The sequence below is a fragment of the Salmo salar genome, chromosome 09 (genome assembly GCF_965601325.2).
Source record: "Salmo salar chromosome 09, fSalSal1, whole genome shotgun sequence".
NCBI lineage: Eukaryota > Metazoa > Chordata > Actinopteri > Salmoniformes > Salmonidae > Salmo > Salmo salar.
The window spans coordinates 111,274,424-111,296,415 of record NC_138299.1 but is presented as its reverse complement, the minus strand read 5'-3'; the positions used below and the strand labels follow the sequence as shown (position 1 = coordinate 111,296,415).

Sequence of the window (21,992 nt, the reverse complement as noted above, 5' to 3'; positions counted from 1 at the left end):
AAATGTTACAAGGGATTAATATATGGTATTCATGGTATTATGTTCTTGACTAATTTTGACAATTGAACAGACTATTGTGCATGTGATGACTTATACAATGAAATGACGCTGACACGTTTTGGAGTGAACAACCATTAGACTGAGAATCAACAATCAGTTTAGATCGATAAGATCTATTCACTTGGAAATTGTGCTAAATTTAGGCTACATGTACTTAATCATTTGTAAAGATGTACTGAGACATTGAGACATGTACTTAGACATTTGCAATTTGATGAAATGAATGAGAAATTCAATTCTGTTGTGAACAATTGCAAAGTGGTTTGGAGGTTTGTCCATGTAGTTTTGAGAATGTAATTTCTGTTTCAAGAAATGAGCCAAACCAATGGAGAAAAACTGTAATACAGGTGGTTGTCGGAAACAACCCTCATCAAATACTAAAATAAGGATTACAATAAGGAGTTGTATAGTGGCCCCGTCCCAATCAGAAAGAAATGGGAGTGGGGTGTCTCGCTTTCTTTACAGTCTCTACCCCTATCACGCCATTGGCTCTTGAGGCGGAAAATCGACCAATCGGAATGTTCCAGAGAATCCTTCCATCCGTGTTCAGTCGGTTGACGAAAAGCGCCTCTGGGAAACATTATTAAAATGTATCTAAAAGTTTTCTATTCGTTGTTGTTGATGTTGAGTTTCTATGGAATCCCTTCAACCGGACAGAAGAAAAAGGAGGTATTTTATTCACGGTGTCATAATCATTACACTATCTAGTAGGCTAACGTTAGCTCATGGGTCTAGGAGAGGTAGGTTTAGCTAGCTAGCCATGAGCTTTTAGGAAGGAACCGGTTACCTAGCTAGTTTGCATCGTCAAAATGCTTCATATATAAGTGTCTAGCTAATTGTAATAATTAACAAGTCACATTTTGCCGTGGCTATGCTCTACTTGGTCTAGAACTTTAAACTTTCCTGCAGCTATAATCCGCATCATGCCTAAACGTTGTTAGCACTTCCGGGTGAGGAAGGTGCCCTCTTTCGGTGCTAGCTAGGTAGATACACTAGAGACTTGTTCTCTGAGAGGGTGGGCCAGTTGATGGACTGGGCTGGTATAAGACCCTGATCTCTAACCCCTCTTCTCTCCCTCCAGACCCTGCTGTCTGAGTAGGTGGGCCAGCTGATGGACTGGGTTGCTATATGACTCTGACCTCTAACCCCTCTCCCCTTTTCTCACTCCCTCCAGACCCTGCTCTCTGAGAAGGTGGGTCAGCTTATGGACTGGACAGGGAAGAGAGCTGTGATCCGTATGAACGGGGAGAAGTTTCGTCGCTTTGTGAAGGCTCCTCCCAGGAACTACTCTGTGGTCATCATGTTCACTGCCCTGCAGCCACAGAGACAGTGTGGCGTCTGCAAGTAACTTATCTACAAATTGTTACACCAGATAATGTGATTTAAACAAATGTGTTTGGTATACATTACTGGGAGTTACAGGGTGGGTACAGTGTGGTGTAGTGGAGGGAATTTTCTACCAACCTTGGCAATACTGTATTTGTCCTCGATTTGTGCAAACATGAGTCTCATAAAATGTCTGTGTCCAGTGCAGGGGTTTCATTTGAATTGGGAAAATAAATACATCCAACAATGTGTAAGCTGCCATCTTGTCTATTTCAAGTCTTCTCTCATTGATCGAGACAGGTGGGCGTCACATGTCATGATACTCACCTGTCTCGATCAATGAGAGAAGACTTGAAATAGACAAGATGGCAGCTTACACATTGTTGGATTACTTTATGGAGCCCAAAAAGTATTTATTCAAACCGTCTGCCAGTCATTAACAGAGACTGTGTGTAGTCTGCCAGTCAGTAACAGAGACTGTGTGTAGTCTGCCAGTCAGTAACAGAGACTGTGTGTAGTCTGCCAGTCAGTAACAGAGACTGTGTGTAGTCTGCCAGTCCGTAACAGAGACTGTGTGTAGTCTGCCAGTCCCTAACAGAGACTGTGTGTAGTCTGCCAGTCTCTAACAGAGACTGTGTGTAGTCTGCCAGTCTCTATCAGAGACTGTGTGTAGTCTGCCAGTCCGTATCAGAGACTGTGTGGTCTGCCAGTCCGTATCAGAGACTGTGTGTGGTCTGCCAGTCCGTATCAGAGACTGTGTGTGGTCTGCCAGTCCGTATCAGAGACTGTGTGTGGTCTGCCAGTCCGTATCAGAGACTGTGTGTGGTCTGCCAGTCCGTATCAGAGACTGTGTGTGGTCTGCCAGTCAGTATCAGAGACTGTGTGTGGTCTGCCAGTCAGTATCAGAAACTGTGTATGGTCTGCCAGTCAGTAACAGAGACTGTGTGTAGTCTGCCAGTAAGGGGTCACATGTTATTTTACACATGGATGGGGCAAATACATGTCATAATATGCCTTTGTGGTTCGCCAGATTCACTTTTGTGACTATTCCATTAGTTCCATTGTTCTGGACACACTAAATCAAGTGTATCTCAAATATTGACATACTGTGTGTGTCCACCCCCTCTACAGACAGGCTGACGAGGAGTACCAGATCCTAGCTAATTCCTGGCGTTACTCCAGTGCCTTCACCAACAAGGTCTTCTTCGCTACCGTCGACTTTGATGAAGGATCTGATGTGTTTCAGATGGTATATCTCTTCTGTTTTATTTCACCCTTCACGTGTTATTTAGAGGCGGGCTTTCAGCTGTCCATTAGAGCCTGACAGTTGGCATCGTTAAACCAGCCTGATCTCTACAGCTCACATTCTTTAAGCTCTGTCTGGTGACTCTACCTGACTGGATCATTACAACATGAACCTTCTGGAACACTGCTTTAACTGGTGCATATCAACTCAGTGGTGTATATGAATGTAGTAGTAGTTAAATATGTAGTATATATGAATGTAGTTTTAGTTAAATATGTAGTATATATGAATGTAGTTTTAGTTAAATATGTAGTGTATGTGAATATAGTTTTAGTTAAATATGTAGTGTATGTGAATATAGTAGTAGTTATATATGTAGTATATATGAATGTAGTAGTAGTTATATATGTAGTATATATGAATATAGTAGGAGTTATATTTGTAGTTATATATGTAGTATATATGAATATAGTAGTAGTTATATATGTAGTATATATGAATGTAGTAGTAGTTATATATGTAGTATATATGAATGTAGTAGTTATATATGTCGTGTATATGAATATAGTAGTAGTTATATATGTCGTGTATATGAATATAGTAGCAGTAGTTATATATGTAGTATATATGAATGTAGTAGTAGTTATATGTAGTATATATGAATATAGTAGTAGTAGTAGTAGTGTGTGTGTGTTATTTATATATATATATGTGTGTGTGTGTGTGTGTGTGTGTGTGTGTGTGTGTGTGTGTGTGTGTGTGTGTGTGTGTGTGTGTGTGTGTGTGTGTGTGTGTGTGTGTGTGTGTGTGTGTGTGTGTGTGTGTGTGTGTATATGCGTGTGTGTATGTATATATATATATATATATATGTGTGTGTGTGTATATGTGTACATATATATGTATATATATATATGAATATAGTAGTAGTGTATATATGAATATAATAGTAGTTAGATATGTAGTGTATATGACTATAGTAGTAGTTGAAGTCGGAAGTTTACATACACTTAGGTTGGAGTCATTAAAACTCATTTTTCAACCACTCCACAATTTTCTTGTTAACAAACTGTAGTTTTGGCAAGTCGGTTTAGGTATCTACTTTATCCATGACACAAGTAATTTTTGACCCACAGTTCCACTGGGTCAGAAGTTTATATACACTAAGTTGACTGTGCCTTTAAACAGCTTGGAAAATCCCAGAAAATTATGGCTTTAGAAGCTTCTGATAGACTAATTGACATAATTTGAGTCAATTGGAGGTGTACCTGTGGATGTATTTCAAGGCCTACCTTCAAACTCAGTGCCTCTTTGCGTGACATCATGAAAATCTAAAGAAATCAGCCAAGACCTCAGACAAAAAATTGTAGACCTCCACAAGTCTGGTTCATCCTTGGGAACAATTTCCAAACGCCTGAAGGTACCACGTTCATCTGTACAAACAATAGTACGCAAGTATTAACACCATGGGACCACGCAGCTGTCATACCGCTCAGGAAGGAGACTTGTTCTGTCTCCTAGAGATGAATGTACTTTGGTGCAAATAGTGCAAATCAATCCCAGAACAACAGCAAAGGACCTTATGAAGATGCTGGAGGAAACAGGTACAAACGTATCTATTTCCACAGTAAAACGAGTCCTATATCAACATAACCTGAAAGGCTGCTCAGCAAGGAAGAATCCACTGCTCCAAAACCGCCATAAAAAAGCCAGACTACTGTTTGCAACTGCACATGAGGACAAGATCGTATTTTTGAAGAAATGTCCTCTGGTCTGATGAAACAAAAATAGAACTGTTTGGCAATAATGACCATCGTTATGTTTGGAGGAAAATGGGGGAGGCTTGCAAGGCGAAGAACACCATCCCAACCATGAAAACACGGGGGTGGCAGCATCATGTTGTGGGGGTACTTTGCTGCAGGAGGGACTGGTGCACTTCACAAAATAGATGGCATCATGAGGACTGAAAATTATGTGGATATATTGAAGCAACATCTCAAGACATCAGTCAGGAAGTTAAAGCTTGGTCACAAATGGGTCTTCCAAATGGACAATGACCCCAAGCATACTTCCAAAGTTGTGGCAAAATGGCTTAAGGACAACAAAGTCAAGGTATTGGAGTGGCCATCACAAAGCCCTGACCTCAATCCTATAGAATATTTGTGGGCAGAACTGAAAAAGCATGTGTGAGCAAGGAGGCCTACAAACCTGACTCAGTTACACCAGCTCTGTCAGGAGGAATGGGCCAAAATTCACCCAACTTATTGTGGGAAGCTTGTGGAGGCCTACCTGAAACGTTTGACCCAAGTTCAACAATTTAAAGGCAATGCTACCAAATACTAATTGAGTGTATGTAAACTTCTGACCCACTGGGAATGTGATGAAAGAAATAAAAGCTGAAATAAATCTTTCTCTCTACTATTATTCTGACATTTCACATTCTTAAAGTAAAGTGGTGATCCTAACTGACCTAAGACAGGGAATATTTACTAGGATTTAATGTCAGGAATTGTGAAAAACTGAGTTTAAATGTATTTGGCTAAAGTGTATTTAAACTTTCGACTTCAACTGTATATATCTATGTTATTTGTGTATATAGTAGTAGTTATGTTATTTGTGTATATAGTACTAGTTATATGTTATTTGTGTATATAGTAGTAGTTTAATGTTATTTGTGTGTATATAGTAGTAGTTATATATCTGTTATTTGTGTATATAGTAGTAGTTATATCTATGCTATTTGTGTATATTGTAGTAGTTGTATCTGTTATTTGTGTATATAGTAGTAGTTATATATCTATGTTATTTGTGTATATTGTAGTAGTTATATATCTATGTTATTTGTGTATATAGTAGTAGTTTAATGTTATTTGTGTGTATATAGTAGTAGTTATATATGTTATTTGTGTATATAGTAGTAGTTATATCTATGCTATTTGTGTATATTGTAGTAGTTGTATCTGTTATTTGTGTATATAGTAGTAGTTATATATCTATGTTATTTGTGTATATTGTAGTAGTTATATATCTATGTTATTTGTGTATATTGTAGTAGTTGTATATCTATGTTATTTGTGTATATTGTAGTAGTTATATATCTATGTTATTTGTGTATATTGTAGTAGTTGTATATCTATGTTATTTGTGTATATTGTAGTAGTTGTATCTGTTATTTGTGTATATAGTAGTATTTATTTATCTATGTTATTTGTGTATATAGTAGTTATATATGTCATTTGTGTATAGTAGTAGTTATATATGTTATTTGTGTGTATAGTAGTAGTTATATATGTTATTTGTGTATATAGTAGTAGTTATATATGTTATTTGTGTATATAGTAGTAGTTATATATCTATGTTATTTGTGTATATAGTAGTAGTTATATATCTATGTTATTTGTGTATATTGTAGTAGTTGTATCTGTTATTTGTGTATATAGTAGTATTGATATATCTGTTATTTGTCTCCCCAGTTGAATATGAACTCGGCTCCCTCCTTCATCCATTTCCCAGCTAAAGGGAAGCCTAAGAAGTCCGACTCCTATGAGCTGCAGGTCAGAGGCTTCGCTGCAGAACAACTGGCCCGCTGGGTCGGGGACCGCACTGACGTACAGGTAACACCTCCTGACCTCTCTCTCACCTCTTCACCTTTCAACTCTCACACTAGGTATCTGCGTAATGTATTATTGTAATTTCCAGACTATTGAGCGCACCTGAATATAAGCCACACCCACTGAATTAAAAATGTTTTTTTATTTTGAACATAAATAAGCCGCACATGTCTATAAGCCGCAGGTGCCTACCGGTACATTGAAACAAATTAACTTTACACAGGCTTTAACGAAACACGGCTTGTAACAAAAATAAATACCCTTTAACGAAACACGGCTTGTAACAAAAATAAATAGGCTTTAACGAAACACGGCTTGTAACAAAAATAAATAGGCTTTAACGAAACACGGCTTGTAACAAAAAATAAAAAATTAGCAGTAAACAGTAGCCTACCAAGAAAGTCATTGCTCCAGACCAAGCTCCCGTGCAGCAGCTCTATTTCCTTTTCCAACAGCCAGATCAATCGCCTTCAACTTGAAAGCTGCATCATATGCATTTCTCTGTGTCTTTGCCATGATGAGGGTGACAAAATGACTACCGTAATCAGAATGATGGGAAGTTTGAGCGCGCTCGATTTAATCTAAACAGTAAACAAAAAAGTTGTTTGACCTTAACCCGTTCGGCAATTTCATTGGTCTAATGAAAGCTTCATGCCGCCAAAAAACTGAGCACGTCACAGAATGTTTTTTTTTTATTTTTATTTTTTATTTGAAAGCTGGAAAAATCCATATATTAGCCGCGTCATTGTTTAAGCCGCGAGGTTCAAAGCGTGGGAAAAAAGTAGCGGCTTATACTCCGGAAATTACGGTAGTCTGTGTTTATCTGAATAGATGTGGGTGATCAGGCTGACTGTGTGTATTTTTAAATTTTATTTCACCTTTATTTAACCAGGTAGGCCAGTTGAGAACAAGTTCTCATTTACAACTGCGACCAAGATAAAGCAAAGCAGTGCGACACAAACAACACAGAGTTACACATGGAATAAACAAATGTACAGTTGATAACACAATAGAAAAATCTATATACAGTGTGTGCAAATGTAGTAAGATTAGGGAGGTAAGGCAGTAAAATATGTATGTATGTGTGTGCATGTGTCAATCTATATGTGTGTGTGTCTCTATGTAGATCCGTGTGATCCGTCCTCCTAACTATGCGGGGCCGTTGATGCTGGGATTCCTGCTGGCAGTGATAGGAGGACTGGCTTACCTCCGCAGAAACAACCTGGAGTTCCTCTACAACAAGAACGTCTGGGCCTTCTCTGCTCTGGTAGGAACACACTGGTTCATTATGTAGCTGAGTATCACAGTTATGGATGAATAAGTGTTGAGTCATTGTCAACGGTGTGCGTTCTCTCTAGTGTTTCTGCCTGATCATGACTTCAGGTCAGATGTGGAACCACATTAGAGGACCTCCCTACGCCCACAAGAACCCCACCACTGGACAAGTGGTACGTCCCTCTCTCTCTATAGATATCTCTTAACATAACCCCACTGCTGGACAAGTGGTATGTCCCTCTCTCTTTCTCTCTCAATTCAATTTCAGTTCAATTTAAGGACTTTATTGGGAACTTTGCCAAAGCAAATGAAATAAAAAATTGAAAATGAAGTCTCCATCAAATCAAATCAAACTTTATTTGTCACATGCACAGGTGTAGACCTTGCCGGGAAATGCCCTTAACCAAGCCCTTATTTGTCAAATAGACTAAAGTAAAAATAAGAATATAAAGTAACACAATAAGAATAACAATACGGCTATATACAGGGGGTACCGGTACAGAGTCAATGTGGAGGATATATACAGGGGGTACCAGTACAGAGTCAGTGTGGAGGCTATATACAGGGTGTTATGGTACAGAGTCAATGTGAAGGCTATATACAGGGGGTACCGGTACAGAGTCAATGTGGAGGCTATATACAGGGAGTACCGGTACAGAGTCAATGTGGAGGCTATATACAGGGGGTACCGGTACAGAGTCAATGTGGAGGCTATATACAGGGGGTACCGGTACAGAGTCAATGTGGAGGCTATATACAGGGGGTACCGGTACAGAGTCAATGTGGAGGCTATATACAGGGGGTACCGGTACAGAGTCAATGTGGAGGCTATATACAGGGGGTACAGAGTCAATGTGGAGGCTATATACAGGGGGTACCGGTACAGAGTCAATGTGGAGGCTATATACAGGGGGTACTAGTGCAGAGTCAGGGTGCGGGGATACAGGTTAGTTGAGGTAATTTGTACATGTAGGTGGGGGTGAAGTGACTATGCATAGATAATAAACAGAGAGTAGCAGCAGTGTACAAAACAAATATGTGGGGAGGGGGGGTCAATGTAAATAGTCCAGTGGCCATTTGATTAACTGTTCAGCAGTTTTATGGCTTGGGGGTAGAAGCTGTTAAGAAGCATTTTGGTGCTAGACTTGGTGCTCCGGTACTGCCTTTTTTATTTAAATTTTTTATTTTACCTTTATTTAACTAGGCAAGTCAGTTAAGAACAAATTCTTATTTATAATGACGGCCTAGGAACAGTGTAACTGCCTTGTTCAGGGGCAGAATGACAGATTTGTACCTTGTCAGCTCGGGGATTCGATCTTGCAACCTTCCAGTTACTAGTTTAATGCTCTAACCACTAGGCTACCTGCCGCACCGGAATCAGAGAAAACAGTCTATGACTTGGATGACTGACAATTTGACAATTTTATGGGCTTTCCTCTGACACCGCCTATTATATAGGTCCTGGATGGCAGGAAGCTTGGCCCCAGTGATGTACTGGGCCGTTCGCACTACCCTCTGTAGCGTCTTGCTGAGCAGTTGCCATACCAGGCAGGGATGCAACCGGTCAGGATGCTCTCGATGGTGCAGCTGTAGAACGTTTTGAGGATCTGGGCACGCATGCCAAATCTTTTCAGTCTCCTGAGAGGGGAAAAGTCGTTGCCGTGCCCTCTTCACAACTGTCTTAGTGTGTTTGTACCATGATATTTTGTTGCTGATGTGGACACCAAAGAACTTGAAACTCTCGACCCACTCCACTACAGTCCCGTCGATGTTAATGGGGGCCTGTTTGGCCCGCATTTTCCTGTAGTCCACGATCAGCTCCTTTGTCTTGATCATGTTGAGAGAGAGGTTGTTGTCCTGGCACCATACTGCCAGGTCTCTGACCTCCTCCCTATAGGCTGTCTCATCGTTGTCGGTGATCAGACACTGTTGTGTCGACACCAAACTTAATGATGGTGTTGGAGTTGGGTTTGGCCACGCAGTCGTGGGTGAACAGGGAGTACAGGAGGAGACTAAGTACACACCCCTGAGGGGCCCCAGTGTTGAGGATCAGCGTGTCAGATGTGTTGTTCCCTACCCTCACCACCTGGGGGCAGCCCTTCAGGAAGTCCAGGATGCAGAGGGAGGTGTTTAGTCCCAGGGTCCTTAGCTTATTGATGAGCTTTGAGGGCACTATGGTGTTGAATACTGAGCTGTAGTCAATGAACAGCATTCTCACATAGGTGTTCCTTTTGTCCAGGTGGGAAAGGGAAGTGTGGAGTGCGATTTGAGATTGCATCATCTGTGGATCTGTTGGGGCGGTATGCGAATTGGAGTGGGTCTCGGGTATCTGGGAGGATACTGTTGATGTGAGCCATGACCAGCTACCGACTTAGCCGTGACTAGAACCATTCATGGTCTGACCAATTGGAATCCACGCTTCAAGATTGTTTTGATCATACTCAGACTGGGAAATGTTCCGGGCAGTCTCAGAGAATAACATCGATTTATACGCTGACTCTGTGTTTATAAGGAAGTGCATAGGAGATGTTGTACCTACTGTGACTATTAAATCCTACCCAGAAACCGTGGATAGATGGCGGCATTCGTGCAAAACTGAAAAGCGTGAACCACCGCATTTAACCACGGTAAGGTTACTGGGAATATGGTTGAATACAAACAGTGTAGTTACTCCCTTCATAAGGCAATCAAACAGGCAAAATGTCAGTACAGAGACAAAGTGGAGTCGCAATTCAAAGGCTCAGACACGAGACGTATGTGGCAAGGTCTACAGACAATTACGGACAACAAAAAGAAAACCAGCAACGTCACGGACACCGATGTCTTGCTTCCAGACAAACTAAACACCTTCTTTGCCTGCTTTGAGGATAACACAGTGCCACGACGCGGACCGCTACCAAGGACTGCGGGCCATCCTCCGTGGCTGATGTGAGTAAGACATTTAAACGTGATAACACTCGCAAGGCTGCTGACCCAGACGGCACCCCTAGCCACGTCCTCAGCGCATGCGCAGATCAGCTGGCTGGTGTGTTTACGGACATATTCAGTCGCTCCTTATCTCAGTCTGCTGTCCTCACATGCTTCAAGATGGCCACCATTGTTCCTGTATCCAGGAAGGAAAAGGTAACTGAACTAAATTACCATCTCCCCGTAGCACTCACTCCTATCGTCATGAAGTGCTTTGGGAGACTAGTCAAGGATCATATCACCTCCACCTTACCTGCCACCCTAGACCCAATTCAATTTGCATATCGCCCCAATAGGTCCACAGACGATGCAATCGCCCTCAAACAGCACACTGCACTATCCCATCTGGACAAGAGGAATACCTATGTAAGAATGCTGTTCATTGACTACAGCTCAGCATTCAACGCAATAGTACCCTCCAAGCTCATCATTAACCTCTCTGGGGTCCCTGCGGGACACACTATTCAACAGCCAGTGAAATCGCAGGGCGCCAAATTCAAAACAACAAGAATCTCATCATTCAAATTTCTCAAACATACAACTATTTTACACCATTTTAAAGATAAAATTCTCGTTAATCCAACCACATTGTCCGATTTCAAAAAGGCTTTATGGCGAAAGCATAGCATTAGATTATGTTAGGACAGCACCTAGACAAGAAAAACCACACAGCCATTTTCCAAGCAAGAAGAGGTGTCACAAAAACCGTAAATACAGCTAAAATGAATCACTAACCTTCGATGATCTTCATCAGATGGCACTCATAGGACCTCATGTTACACAATACATGTATGTTTTGCTCGATAAAGTTCATATTTATATATTTTTTTTAAACATTTTACATTGGCGTGTAATGTTCAGAAATGTTTTGCCTCCCAAAACTTCCGGTGAATAAGCACATCAATTTACAGAAATATTAATAATACAAATAATACATTAACGTTGGTAAAATATTAAACTGTTATTCAAAGAATTATAGATACACTTCTCCTTAATGCAACCGCTGTGTCAGATTTCAAAAAAACTTTACAGCGAAAGCACACTTTGCAATAATCTGAGTACAACGCTCAGACACGAAACCAAACCCGGCATTTTGTGGAGTCAACAAAACTCAGAAATAATATTATAAATATTCACTTACCTTTGATGATTTTCATCGGAATGCACTCCCAGGAATCCCAGTTCCCCAATAAATGTTCATTTGTTTCGATAAAGTCCATATATATGTCCAAATACCTCCTTTTTGTTCGCGCGTTTGGTCGAGTACTCCAAATGCGCTGTGCTCGCGCATTAAGTTCAGACGAAAAGTCAAAAAAGTTATATTACAGTTCGTAGAAACATGTCAAACGATGTATAGAATCAATCTTTAGGATGTTTTTATCATAAATCTTCCGTAACATTCCAACCGGACAATTCCTTTTTCTTCAAAAAAGAAAAGGAACACAGCTAACTCTCATGTGAGTGCGCGCCACTGAGCTCATGTCATTTTCTCAGTCATCTACTTCCAGGAGCTCTTATTCTCCCCCCATTCACAGTAGAAGCATGAAACAACGTTCTAAAGACTGTTGACATCTAGTGGAAGCCTTAGGAAGTGCAAAATGACCCCTAAGACACTGTATACTGTATAGGCAATCACTTGAAAAACTACAAACCTCAGATTTCCACACTTCCTGGTTGGATTCTTCTCAGGTTTTTGCCTGCCATATGAGTTCTGTTATACTCACAGACATCATTCAAACAGTTTTAGAAACTTCAGAGTGTTTTCTATACAAATCTACTAATAATATGCATATCCTACCTTCTGAGCCTGAGTAGCAGGCAGTTTACTACGGGCACGACTTTCATCCGGACGTCAAAATACTGCCCCCGGGGGCCCCAAAGAAGTTAAGCTTTAGGCCATGGGTCTCAACCCCACCCTGTGCAGTTTAGGGCCAAACAGCATTATAGTTTGCACAGTTTTTTTGTTAAGTCTTTCCAATGTGTCAAGTAATTATCTTTTGGTTTTGGTTGTGTCTAATTGTGTTGCTGTCCTGGGGCTTTGTGGGGTCTGTTTTGTGTTTGTGAACAGAGCCCCAGGACCAGCTTGCTTAGGGGGCTCTTCTCCAGGTTCATCTCTCTGTAGGTGATGGCTTTGTTATGGAAGGTTTGGGAATCGCTTCCTTTTTGGTGGTTATAGAATTATTTTCTGGATTTTGATAATTAGCGGGTATCTCTCTATCTCTCTCCCCCTCTCTCTTTCTCCCCCCTCTCTCTCGCTTTGTCTCTGTCTGTCTCTGTCTCTCTGTCTCTCTCTCTCTCCATCTCTGTTTTTCTATCTCTCTCTCCCTCGGTCTCTCTCTCCCTCGGTCTCTCTCTCCCTCGGTCTCTCTCTCCCTCGGTCTCTCTCTCCCTCGGTCTCTCTCTCCCTCGGTCTCTCTCTCCCTCGGTCTCTCTCTCCCTCGGTCTATCCTAATTTACACCTTCCGTCAGCTCCTACTGAATGACTTGATGCGGACATCTGCTCCTATCCGCACCAACTCTGAAATCACTGCGTCCCCTTTGTGGACTGGAGCGGACGTAGACATTAGGCATAACCCTAACTACCAGCCGTGTGTGTGTGTGTGTGTGTGTGTGTGTGTGTGTGTGTGTGTGTGTGTGTGTGTGTGTGTGTGTGTGTGTGTGTGTGTGTGTGTGTGTGTGTGTGTGTGTGTGTGTGTGTGTGTGTGTGTGTGTGTGTGTGTGTGTGTGTGTGTGTGTGTGTGTGTGTGTGTGTGTGTGTGTGTGTGTGTGTGTGTGTGTGTGTGTGTGTGTGTGTGTGTGTGTGTGTGTGTGTGTGTGTGTGTGTGTGTGTGTGTGTGTGTGTGTGTGTGTGTGTGTGTGTGTGTGTGTGTGTGTGTGTGTGTGTGTGTGTTAATAACTGTTAATAACCGGCAACATCCGGTGAAATTGCAGAGCGTGAAATTACTGAAATATAAATATTTAACATTCATGAAAATACAAGTATTATACATCAAAATAAAGCTTAACTTCTTGTTAAGCATTTATTAAATCGCTATTTCTGACTCATGTCGCACCTGCCTGGTTGAAAAATGTTTTTCATGCTTTTGTATGCGGGGCGCTGTCCTCGGATAATCGCATGGTTTGCTTTCGCCGTAAAGCCTTTTTGAAATCTGACACAGCGGCTCGATTAACAACAAGTTAAGCTTTATTTTGATGTATTGCTCTTGTGATTTCATGAAAGTTAAATATTTATAGTAATTTAATTTGAATTTCGCGCTCTGCAATTTCACCGGATGTTGGCCAGATGGGATGCTAGCGTCCCAATGATCCGCAATAAGTTTTAAGTGTGTGTGTGTGTTTTAACTCTGTGTTAACTGTGTGTGTGTTCATCAGTGTGTTAATAACTGTGTGTGTGTTGTTTCAGAGTTACATCCACGGCAGCAGTCAGGCCCAGTTTGTAGCAGAAACTCACATCGTGCTGCTCTTCAGTATCCTTTACACACCTCAGTCTGACCCCTGACCTCTCACCCTGTATGAGAGCCTCTCATTGGCTACAGCTTCTCTCTGTGACCCTTAACCTCCTGCCCCAGACTCTGCTGTTACCATGGGGATGGTGCTGTTGCACGAGGCTGCCACGTCAGATATGGACATTGGCAAGAGGAAAAGTATGTATCTAGTTATCTCTCTCCTCTCTTTCTCTCTCTCCTCTCTTTCTCTCTCCCTCTCTCTCTCTCTGTCTCTCTCCTCTCTGTCTCTCTCTCCTCTGTCTCTCTGTCTCTCTCTCCTCTCTCTCTCTCTCTCTCTGCCTCTCCTTTCTCTCTGCCTCTCTCTCTCTCCTCTCTGTCTGCCTCTCTCCTCTTTCTCTCGCTCTCTGTCTATATTTCTCTCTGTCTCTATCCATCTTTCTGTCTCTCTCTTTCAATTGAATTCAAAGTGCTTAATTGGCATGGGAAACACACTACATCACCAAAAGTATGTGTACATCCTTTCAAATGAGTGGATTCAACTATTTCAGCCACACCCTTTGCTGACAGGTGTATAAAATCGAGCACACAGCCATGCAATCTCCATAGACAAACATTGGCAGTAGAATGGCCTTACTGAAGAGCTCAGTGACTTTCAATGTGGCACCGTCATAGGATGCCACCTTTCCAACAAGTCAGTTCGTCAAATTTCTGCTCTGCTAGAGCTGCAATGGTCAACTGTAAGTGCTGTTATTGTGAAGTGGAAACGTCTAGGCCAGTGGTTCCCAAACGTTTTATAGCCCCGTACCCCTTCAGTCATTCAACCTCCAGCTGCGTACCCCCTCTAGCACCAGGGTCAGCACACTCTCAAATGTTGTTTTTTGCCATCATTGTAAGCCTGCCACACACACACTATACGATACATTTATTAAACATAAGAATGAGTGTGAGTTTGTCACAACCCGGCTCGTGGGAAGTGACAAAGAGCTCTTATAGACCAGGGCACAAATAATAATATCATAATAATCAATAATTTGGCTCTTTATTTAGCCATCTTACATATAAAACCTTATTTGTTCATCAACAATTGTGAATAACTCACCACAGGTTAATGAGAAGGGTGTGCTGGAAAGGATACACATAACTCTGCAATGTTGGGTTGTATTGGAGTCTCAGTCTTAAATCATTTTCCACACACAGTCTGTGCCTGTATTTAGTTTTCATGCTAGTAAGGGCCGAGAATCCACTCTCACATAGGTACGTGGTTGCAAAGGGCATCAGTGTCTTAACAGCGCGATCTGCCAAGGCAGGATACTCTGCGCGCAGCCCAATCCAGAAATCTGGCAGTGGCTTCTGATTAATTTCAGTTTTCACAGAACCTCTCGTTACAATTTCGATGAGGCTCTCTTGTTCAGATATCGGTAAGTGGACTGGAGGCAGGGCATGAAAGGGATAACGAATCCAGTTGTTTGTGTCATCCGTTTCAGGAAAGTACCTGCGTAATTGAGCACCCAACTCACTCAGGTTCTTCGCTATATCACATTTGACATTGTCTGTAAGCTTGAGTTCATTTGCACACAAAAAAAACTTACAATGATGGAAAGACCTGTGTGTTGTCCTTGTTAATGCAGACAGAGAAGAGCTCCAACTTCTTAATCATAACCTCAATTTTGTCCCGCACATTGAATATAGTTGCGGAGAGTCCCTGTAATCCTAGATTCAGATCATTCAGGTGAGATAAAACATCACCCAGATAGGCCAGTCTTGTGAGAAACTCGTCATCATGCAAGCGGTCAGACAAGTGAAAATGATGGTCAGTGAAGAAAACTTTAAGCTTGTCTCTCAATTTCAAAAAAACGTGTCAATACTTCGCCCCTTGATAACCAGCACACTTCTGTATGTTGTAAAAGTGTTACATGGTCGCTGCCCATATCATTGCATAGTACAGAAAATACCCGAGAGTTCAGGGGCCTTGCTTTAACAAAGTTAACCATTTTCACTGTAGTGTCCAAAACGTCTTTCGAGCTGTCAGGCATTCCCTTGTCAGCAAGAGCCTCTCGGTGGATGCTGCAGTGTACCCAAGTGGCATCGGGAGCAACTGCTTGCAGGCGCGTTACCTCTCCACTATGTCTCCCTGTCATGGTTCAGTACAGACACCAACATGAGCAGCAGTTACCGTTACTGGAATTTCCATGAGAGAGTAATTGTTAATGTGGATGTTCATTTTTTGACTAGGCTACCTATATTTGACATTGTGTTCTTATTTCGATGAACACTGGATGGTTTCATTGTATTTTTGGCAGTGAAATGAGGTTACTCAGGCGAGGGGAAAAAAACCTCACCCAAATGTACAGCCCTGTTGGACAATATAAATGGACTGTTTGAAGATGTGAAAAAAAAAAAATTGCGTTTAAATTTTATTTTAAATGTTTTATGTGAATCACATTTCATTTTGGCGTAACCACCCCAGTTTGGGAACACCCGGTCTAGGAGAAACAACAGCTAAGCCACAAAGTGTTAGGCCACACATGCTCTCATAACGGAACTGCTGAACCGCGTAAAACTCGTCTGTCCTCGGTTGCAACACCCATAACCAAGTTCCAAACTGCCTCTGCAAGCAACGTCAACACAATAACTGTTCGTTGGGAGCTTTGTGAAATGGGTTTCCATGGCTGAACAGCCGCACACAAGCCTAAGTTCACCATGCGCAATGCCAAGCATCGGCTGGAGTGGTGTAAAGCTTGCCGCCATTGGACTCTGGCGTTCTCTGGAGTGAAGAATCACGCTTCACCCTCTGGCAGTCCAACGGACAAATCTGGGTTTGGGAGATACCAGGAGAACACTTGCCCCAATGCATTGTGCCAACTGTAAAGTTTGGTGGAGGAGGAATAATGGTCTGAGGCTGTTTTCCATGGTACGGGCTAGGCCTTTAGTTCCAGTGAAGGGAAATCTTAACGCTACAGCATACAATGACATTCTAGACAATTCTGTGCTTCCAAATTTGTGGCAACAGTTTGGGGAAGGACCTTTCCTGTTTCAGCATAATAATGCCCCCGTGCACAAAGCAAGGTCCATACAAACATGGTTTGTCGAGATCAGTGTGAAAGAACTTGACTGGGCTGCACAGAGCCCTGACCTCAACCCCATCGAACACCTTTGGGATTAATTGGAACACCGACTGCGAGCCAGGCCTAATCGCCCCCAAGATCACTGTCCGACCTCACTAATGCTCTTGTAGCTGATGGAAGCAAGTCCCCGCAGCAATGTTCCAGCATCTAATGGAAAGCCTTCCCAGAAGAGTGGAGGCTGTTATAGCAGCAAAGGGGGGACCAACTCCATATTAATGGCCTTGATTTTGTAAGGAGATGTTTGGCGAGTAGTTGTCCACGTACTGAGATGTTTGGCGAGTAGTTGTCCACGTACTGAGATGTTTGGCGAGTAGTTGTCCACGTACTGAGATGTTTGGCGAGTAGTTGTTCACATACTTCTGGTCATGTAGTGTATTAGTGTTTTTTTCTCCATTAATAAAATCATATTGTCAGAATTATTCTTCCACTTTGACAGAATATGTTGTGTAGATCTTTGACAAAAAATGACATCCATTTTAATCACACCTTTTGTATTACAACAAAATGTGGAAAAAGTCATGGGTTCTGAATACTTTCTGAAGGCACTGTATATTTCTACATCTCTCTATCTCTTTTGAAGTAACTGGTCCAACTAGTCAAGGGCTTGATGGGTATGTGACACAGGTGTGCTAGAACTAACTCTCTCTCCTCTGTCTCTATTTCTGTCTCTCTCGCTGTCTCTCTCTCTAGTCATGTGTGTAGCAGGGATCGGTCTGGTGATGCTCTTCTTCAGTTGGCTGCTGTCCATCTTTAGAGCTAAATACCATGGATACCCTTACAGGTAATAAACACACACAAACACTTATTTTTCACTCCCTGTTGTCTGACTATAACTGGTTGTGTTTCCCAGTTTCCTGTTGAGTTAGAGCTGGGAGAAAGAAGCCTGGAAGTTCCATAGTGCCTCGGACGCCTCACACACCAGAACAACACACTGTTCATCGGGGGTTATCTCCTCTGTTACTGGAAACTACCAGGAAGACATTGTTTACATTGACGTTCACAATGTCTTTTTATTAATAAATACTGTACATGAATATATACATAATCCATTAAATGTAGATATGAAGGTGACCATTGACACCAGCACCAGACGGATCATAACAGTTAGTCAGTGTTCAACATGGTGGTGAGATGGAAGGAGGGGAGGGGGGATAAGGTTGTTCTGTCTACATAGGGGAGGGGGGATAAGGATGTTCTGTCTACATAGAGAAAGGAGGATAAGGATGTTCTGTCTACATAGAGGAGGGGGGATAAGGATGTTCCGTCTAGATAGAGGGGAGGGGGGATAAGTTTGTTCTGTCTACATAGAGGAGGGGGAATAAGGATGTTATGTCTACATAGAGGAGGGGGAATAAGGATGTTCTGTCTACATAGAGGAGGGGGATAAGGATGTTCTATCTACATAGAGTAGGGGGGATAAGGATGTTCTATCTACATAGAGGAGTGGGGATAAGGATGTTCTATCTACATAGAGGAGGGGAGGGGGGATAAGGATGTTCTGTCTACATAGAGAAGGGGGGATAAGGATGTTCTGTCTACATAGAGAAGGGGGGATAAGGATGTTCTGTCTACATAGAGGAGGGGGGATAAGGATGTTCTGTCTACATAGGGGAGGGGGATAAGGATGTTCTGACTACATAGGGGAGGGGGGATAAGGATGTTCTGTCTAGATAGAGGAGGGGGGATAAGGATGTTCTATCTAGATAGAGGAGGGGGGATAAGGTTGTTCTATCTAGATAGAACATCCTTATCCCCCTTCTCTATGTAGATAGAAGAGGGGGGATAAGGTTATATCTACATAGAGTAGGGGGATAAGGATGTTCTATCTACATAGAGGAGTGGGGAAAAGGATGTTCTATCTATATAGAGGAGGGGGTTAAGGATGTTCTGTCTACATAGGGGATGGGGGGGATAAGGATGTTCTGTCTAGATAGAGGAGGGGGATAAGGATGTTCTGTCTACATAGGGGAGGGGGATAAGGATGTTCTATCTACATAGAGGAGGGGATAAGGATGTTCTATCTACATAGAGGAGGGGGGATAAAGATGTTCTATCTACATAGGGGATGGGGGATAAGGATGTTCTATCTACATAGATGAGGGGGGATAAGGATGTTCTATCTACATAGTGGAGGGGGGATAAGGATGTTCTATCTACATAGGGGATGGGGATAAGGATGTTATATCTACATAGAGGAGGGGGGATAAGGATTTTCTATCTACATAGGGGAAGGGGGATAAGGATGTTATATCTACATAGGAGGGGGGATAAGGATGTTCTATCTACATAGGGGAAGGGATATAAGGATGTTCTATCTACATAGAGGAGGGGAGGGGGGATAAGGATGTTCTATCTACATAGAGGTGGGATAAGGATGTTCTATCTACATTGAGGAGGGGGGATAAGGATGTTCTATCTACATAGGGGAAGGGGGATAAGGGTGTTCTGTCTACATAGGGGAGAGGGGATAAGGATGTTCTGTCTACATAGAGGAGGGGGGATGAAGATGTTCTATCTACGTAGGGGAGGGGGATAAGGATGTTCTATCTACGTAGGGGAGGGGGATAAGGGTGTTCTGTCTACATAGGGGAGAGGGGATAAGGATGTTCTGTCTACATAGAGGAGGGGGGATGAAGATGTTCTATCTACGTAGGGGAGGGGGATAAGGATGTTCTGTCTACATAGGGGAAGGGGGATAAGGGTGTTCTATCTACATAGAGGGGGGATAAAGATGTTCTATCTACGTAGGGGAGGGGGGATCCTCTATGTAGATAGAACATCCTTATCCCCCCTCTATGTAGATAGAACATCCTTATCCCCCATCTATGTGGATAGAACATCCTTATCCCCCTTCCCCTATGTAGATAGAACATGCTTATCCCCCTTCCCCTATGTAGATAGAACATCCTTATCCCCATCCCCTATGTAGATAGAACATCCTTATCCCCCCTCCTCTACGTAGATACAACATCCTTATCCCCCCTCCTCTACGTAGATACAACATCCTTATCTCCCCTACGTAGATAGAACATCTTTATCCCCCCTCCTCAATATAGATAGAACATCCTTATCCCCTCCTCCATGTAGATAGAACATCATTATACCCCCTCCCCTATCTACGTAGAGGGGGGATAAGGATGTTCTGTCTACATAGAGGAGGGGGGATAAGGATGTTCTATCTACATAGAGGAGGGGAGGGGGGATAAGGATGTTCTATCTACATAGAGGAGGTGAGATAAGGATGTTCCGTCTACATTGGGGAGGGGGGATAAGGATGTTCTATCTACATAGAGGAGGTGGGATAAGGATGTTCTATCTACATAGAGGAGGGGAGGGGGATAAGGATGTTCTGTCTACATAGAGGAAATGGGGAGGGGATATTGGTCTGCAGTGTTTGTACTGGTATATGCATCTAAAGCTCTGTTTTGGTCTATGGTTCTACAGACAGACTGGGTTAGAGAGAGGAGAGGGTCTGTAACTGAGTGTTGGGGTTATAGAGAGGAGAAGGTCTGTAACTGAGTGTTGGGCTTAGAGAAGGGAGAGGGTCTGTAACTGAGTGTTGGGGTTAGAGAGAGGAGAGGGTCTGTAACTGGTTGTTGGGGTTAGAGAGAGGAGAGGGTCTGTAACTGAGTGTTTGGGTTAGAGAGAGGAGAGGGTCTGTAACTGAGTGTTGGGTTATGTGATATTTGAGTGACTTACCTGCTGTATATCTCTGTCTCAGGTGGAAATGATACTTGTTGCCATTAAAGTGCCTTAGTGACTAAACCGCCTCCTGTGGATGTTTCCAGTGTTCTGTTTCCTCACTACAGTCCTGATGAATTAGCATTGGACCAGAATGACAGCCCAAACAGTACAACCCGTCATTCTGTTACCTAGCTTTGCATCTCCACTGTTCTTCAAGTAAATATGTTTTTGTGAACTGTTCATTGGAAAGTGTTCAAAGTAGTCCTTGTGCATACAGTTGTATGGTTTGTTCAACTTTGAAATAATTTATTTCAAGTGAAAAATTTGATTGTCTGTGTCATTCTGCTACTGTGGAATATACAATTAACATCTGTGCTACAGCCTGGCTGTCATCTGGCCCTGCAGCGTTTAGCCACCTTTAACCCCTGGAACTGGCTGTTGTCTGGCCCTGCAGCGTTTAGCCACCTTTAACCCCTGGGACTGGCTGTCATCTGGCCCTGCAGCGTTTAGCCACCTTTAACCCCTGGAACTGGCTGTCGTCTGGCCCTGCAGCGTTTAGCCACCTTTAACCCCTGGAACTGGCTGTCGCCTGGCCCTGCAGCGTTTAGCCACATTTAACCCCTGGGACTGGCTGTCATCTGGCCCTGCAGCGTTTAGCCACCTTTAAACCCTGGAACTGGCTGTCGTCTGGCCCTGCAGCGTTTAGCCACCTTTAACCCCTGGAACTGGCTGTCGTCTGGCCCTGCAGCGTTTAGCCACCTTTAACCCCTGGAACTGGCTGTCATCTGGAGATCTATACAGATCTGGCGACTGGTGTGACCTGAAGAAACAGAAAGCGACTGGTGTAACTGTAGATCTGTATATAGATCTCCGTCCTGACTCTCTGTAGATCTGGATATAGATCTCCTGACTCTATAGATCTGTATATAGATCTCCTCCTGACTCTCTGTAGATCTGTATATAGATCTCCTCCTGACTCTCGTAGATCTGTATATAGATCTCCTGACTCTGTAGATCTGTATATAGCCCGCCGGCGGATCTCCTCCTGACTCTCTGTACATCTGTATATAGATCTCCTGACTCTCTGTACATCTGTATATAGAGCTCCTCCTGACTCTCTGTACATCTGTATATAGAGCTCCTCCTGACTCTGTAGATCTGTATATAGATCTCCTCCTGACTCTCTGTACATCTGTATATAGATCTCCTGACTCTCTGTACATCTGTATATAGATCTCCTCCTGTCTCTGTAGAT

At 42.6% G+C, this 21,992-nt stretch overlaps 1 protein-coding gene across 1 annotated transcript; it reads left to right on the top strand.

Moving 5' to 3' along the window:
* Window positions 1-564: 564 nt before the first annotated feature.
* On the top strand, window positions 565-20,818 carry LOC106612332 (dolichyl-diphosphooligosaccharide--protein glycosyltransferase subunit MAGT1). Its single transcript, XM_045724302.2, has 10 exons — window positions 565-729; window positions 1,235-1,404; window positions 2,518-2,635; window positions 6,103-6,243; window positions 7,367-7,507; window positions 7,599-7,688; window positions 13,886-13,949; window positions 14,052-14,126; window positions 17,744-17,834; window positions 17,904-20,818. Exons 1-10 carry the CDS (start codon window positions 649-651, stop codon window positions 17,917-17,919), a joined length of 987 nt encoding a protein of 328 aa, XP_045580258.2. The 5' UTR covers window positions 565-648; the 3' UTR covers window positions 17,920-20,818.
* Window positions 20,819-21,992: the final 1,174 nt, after the last annotated feature.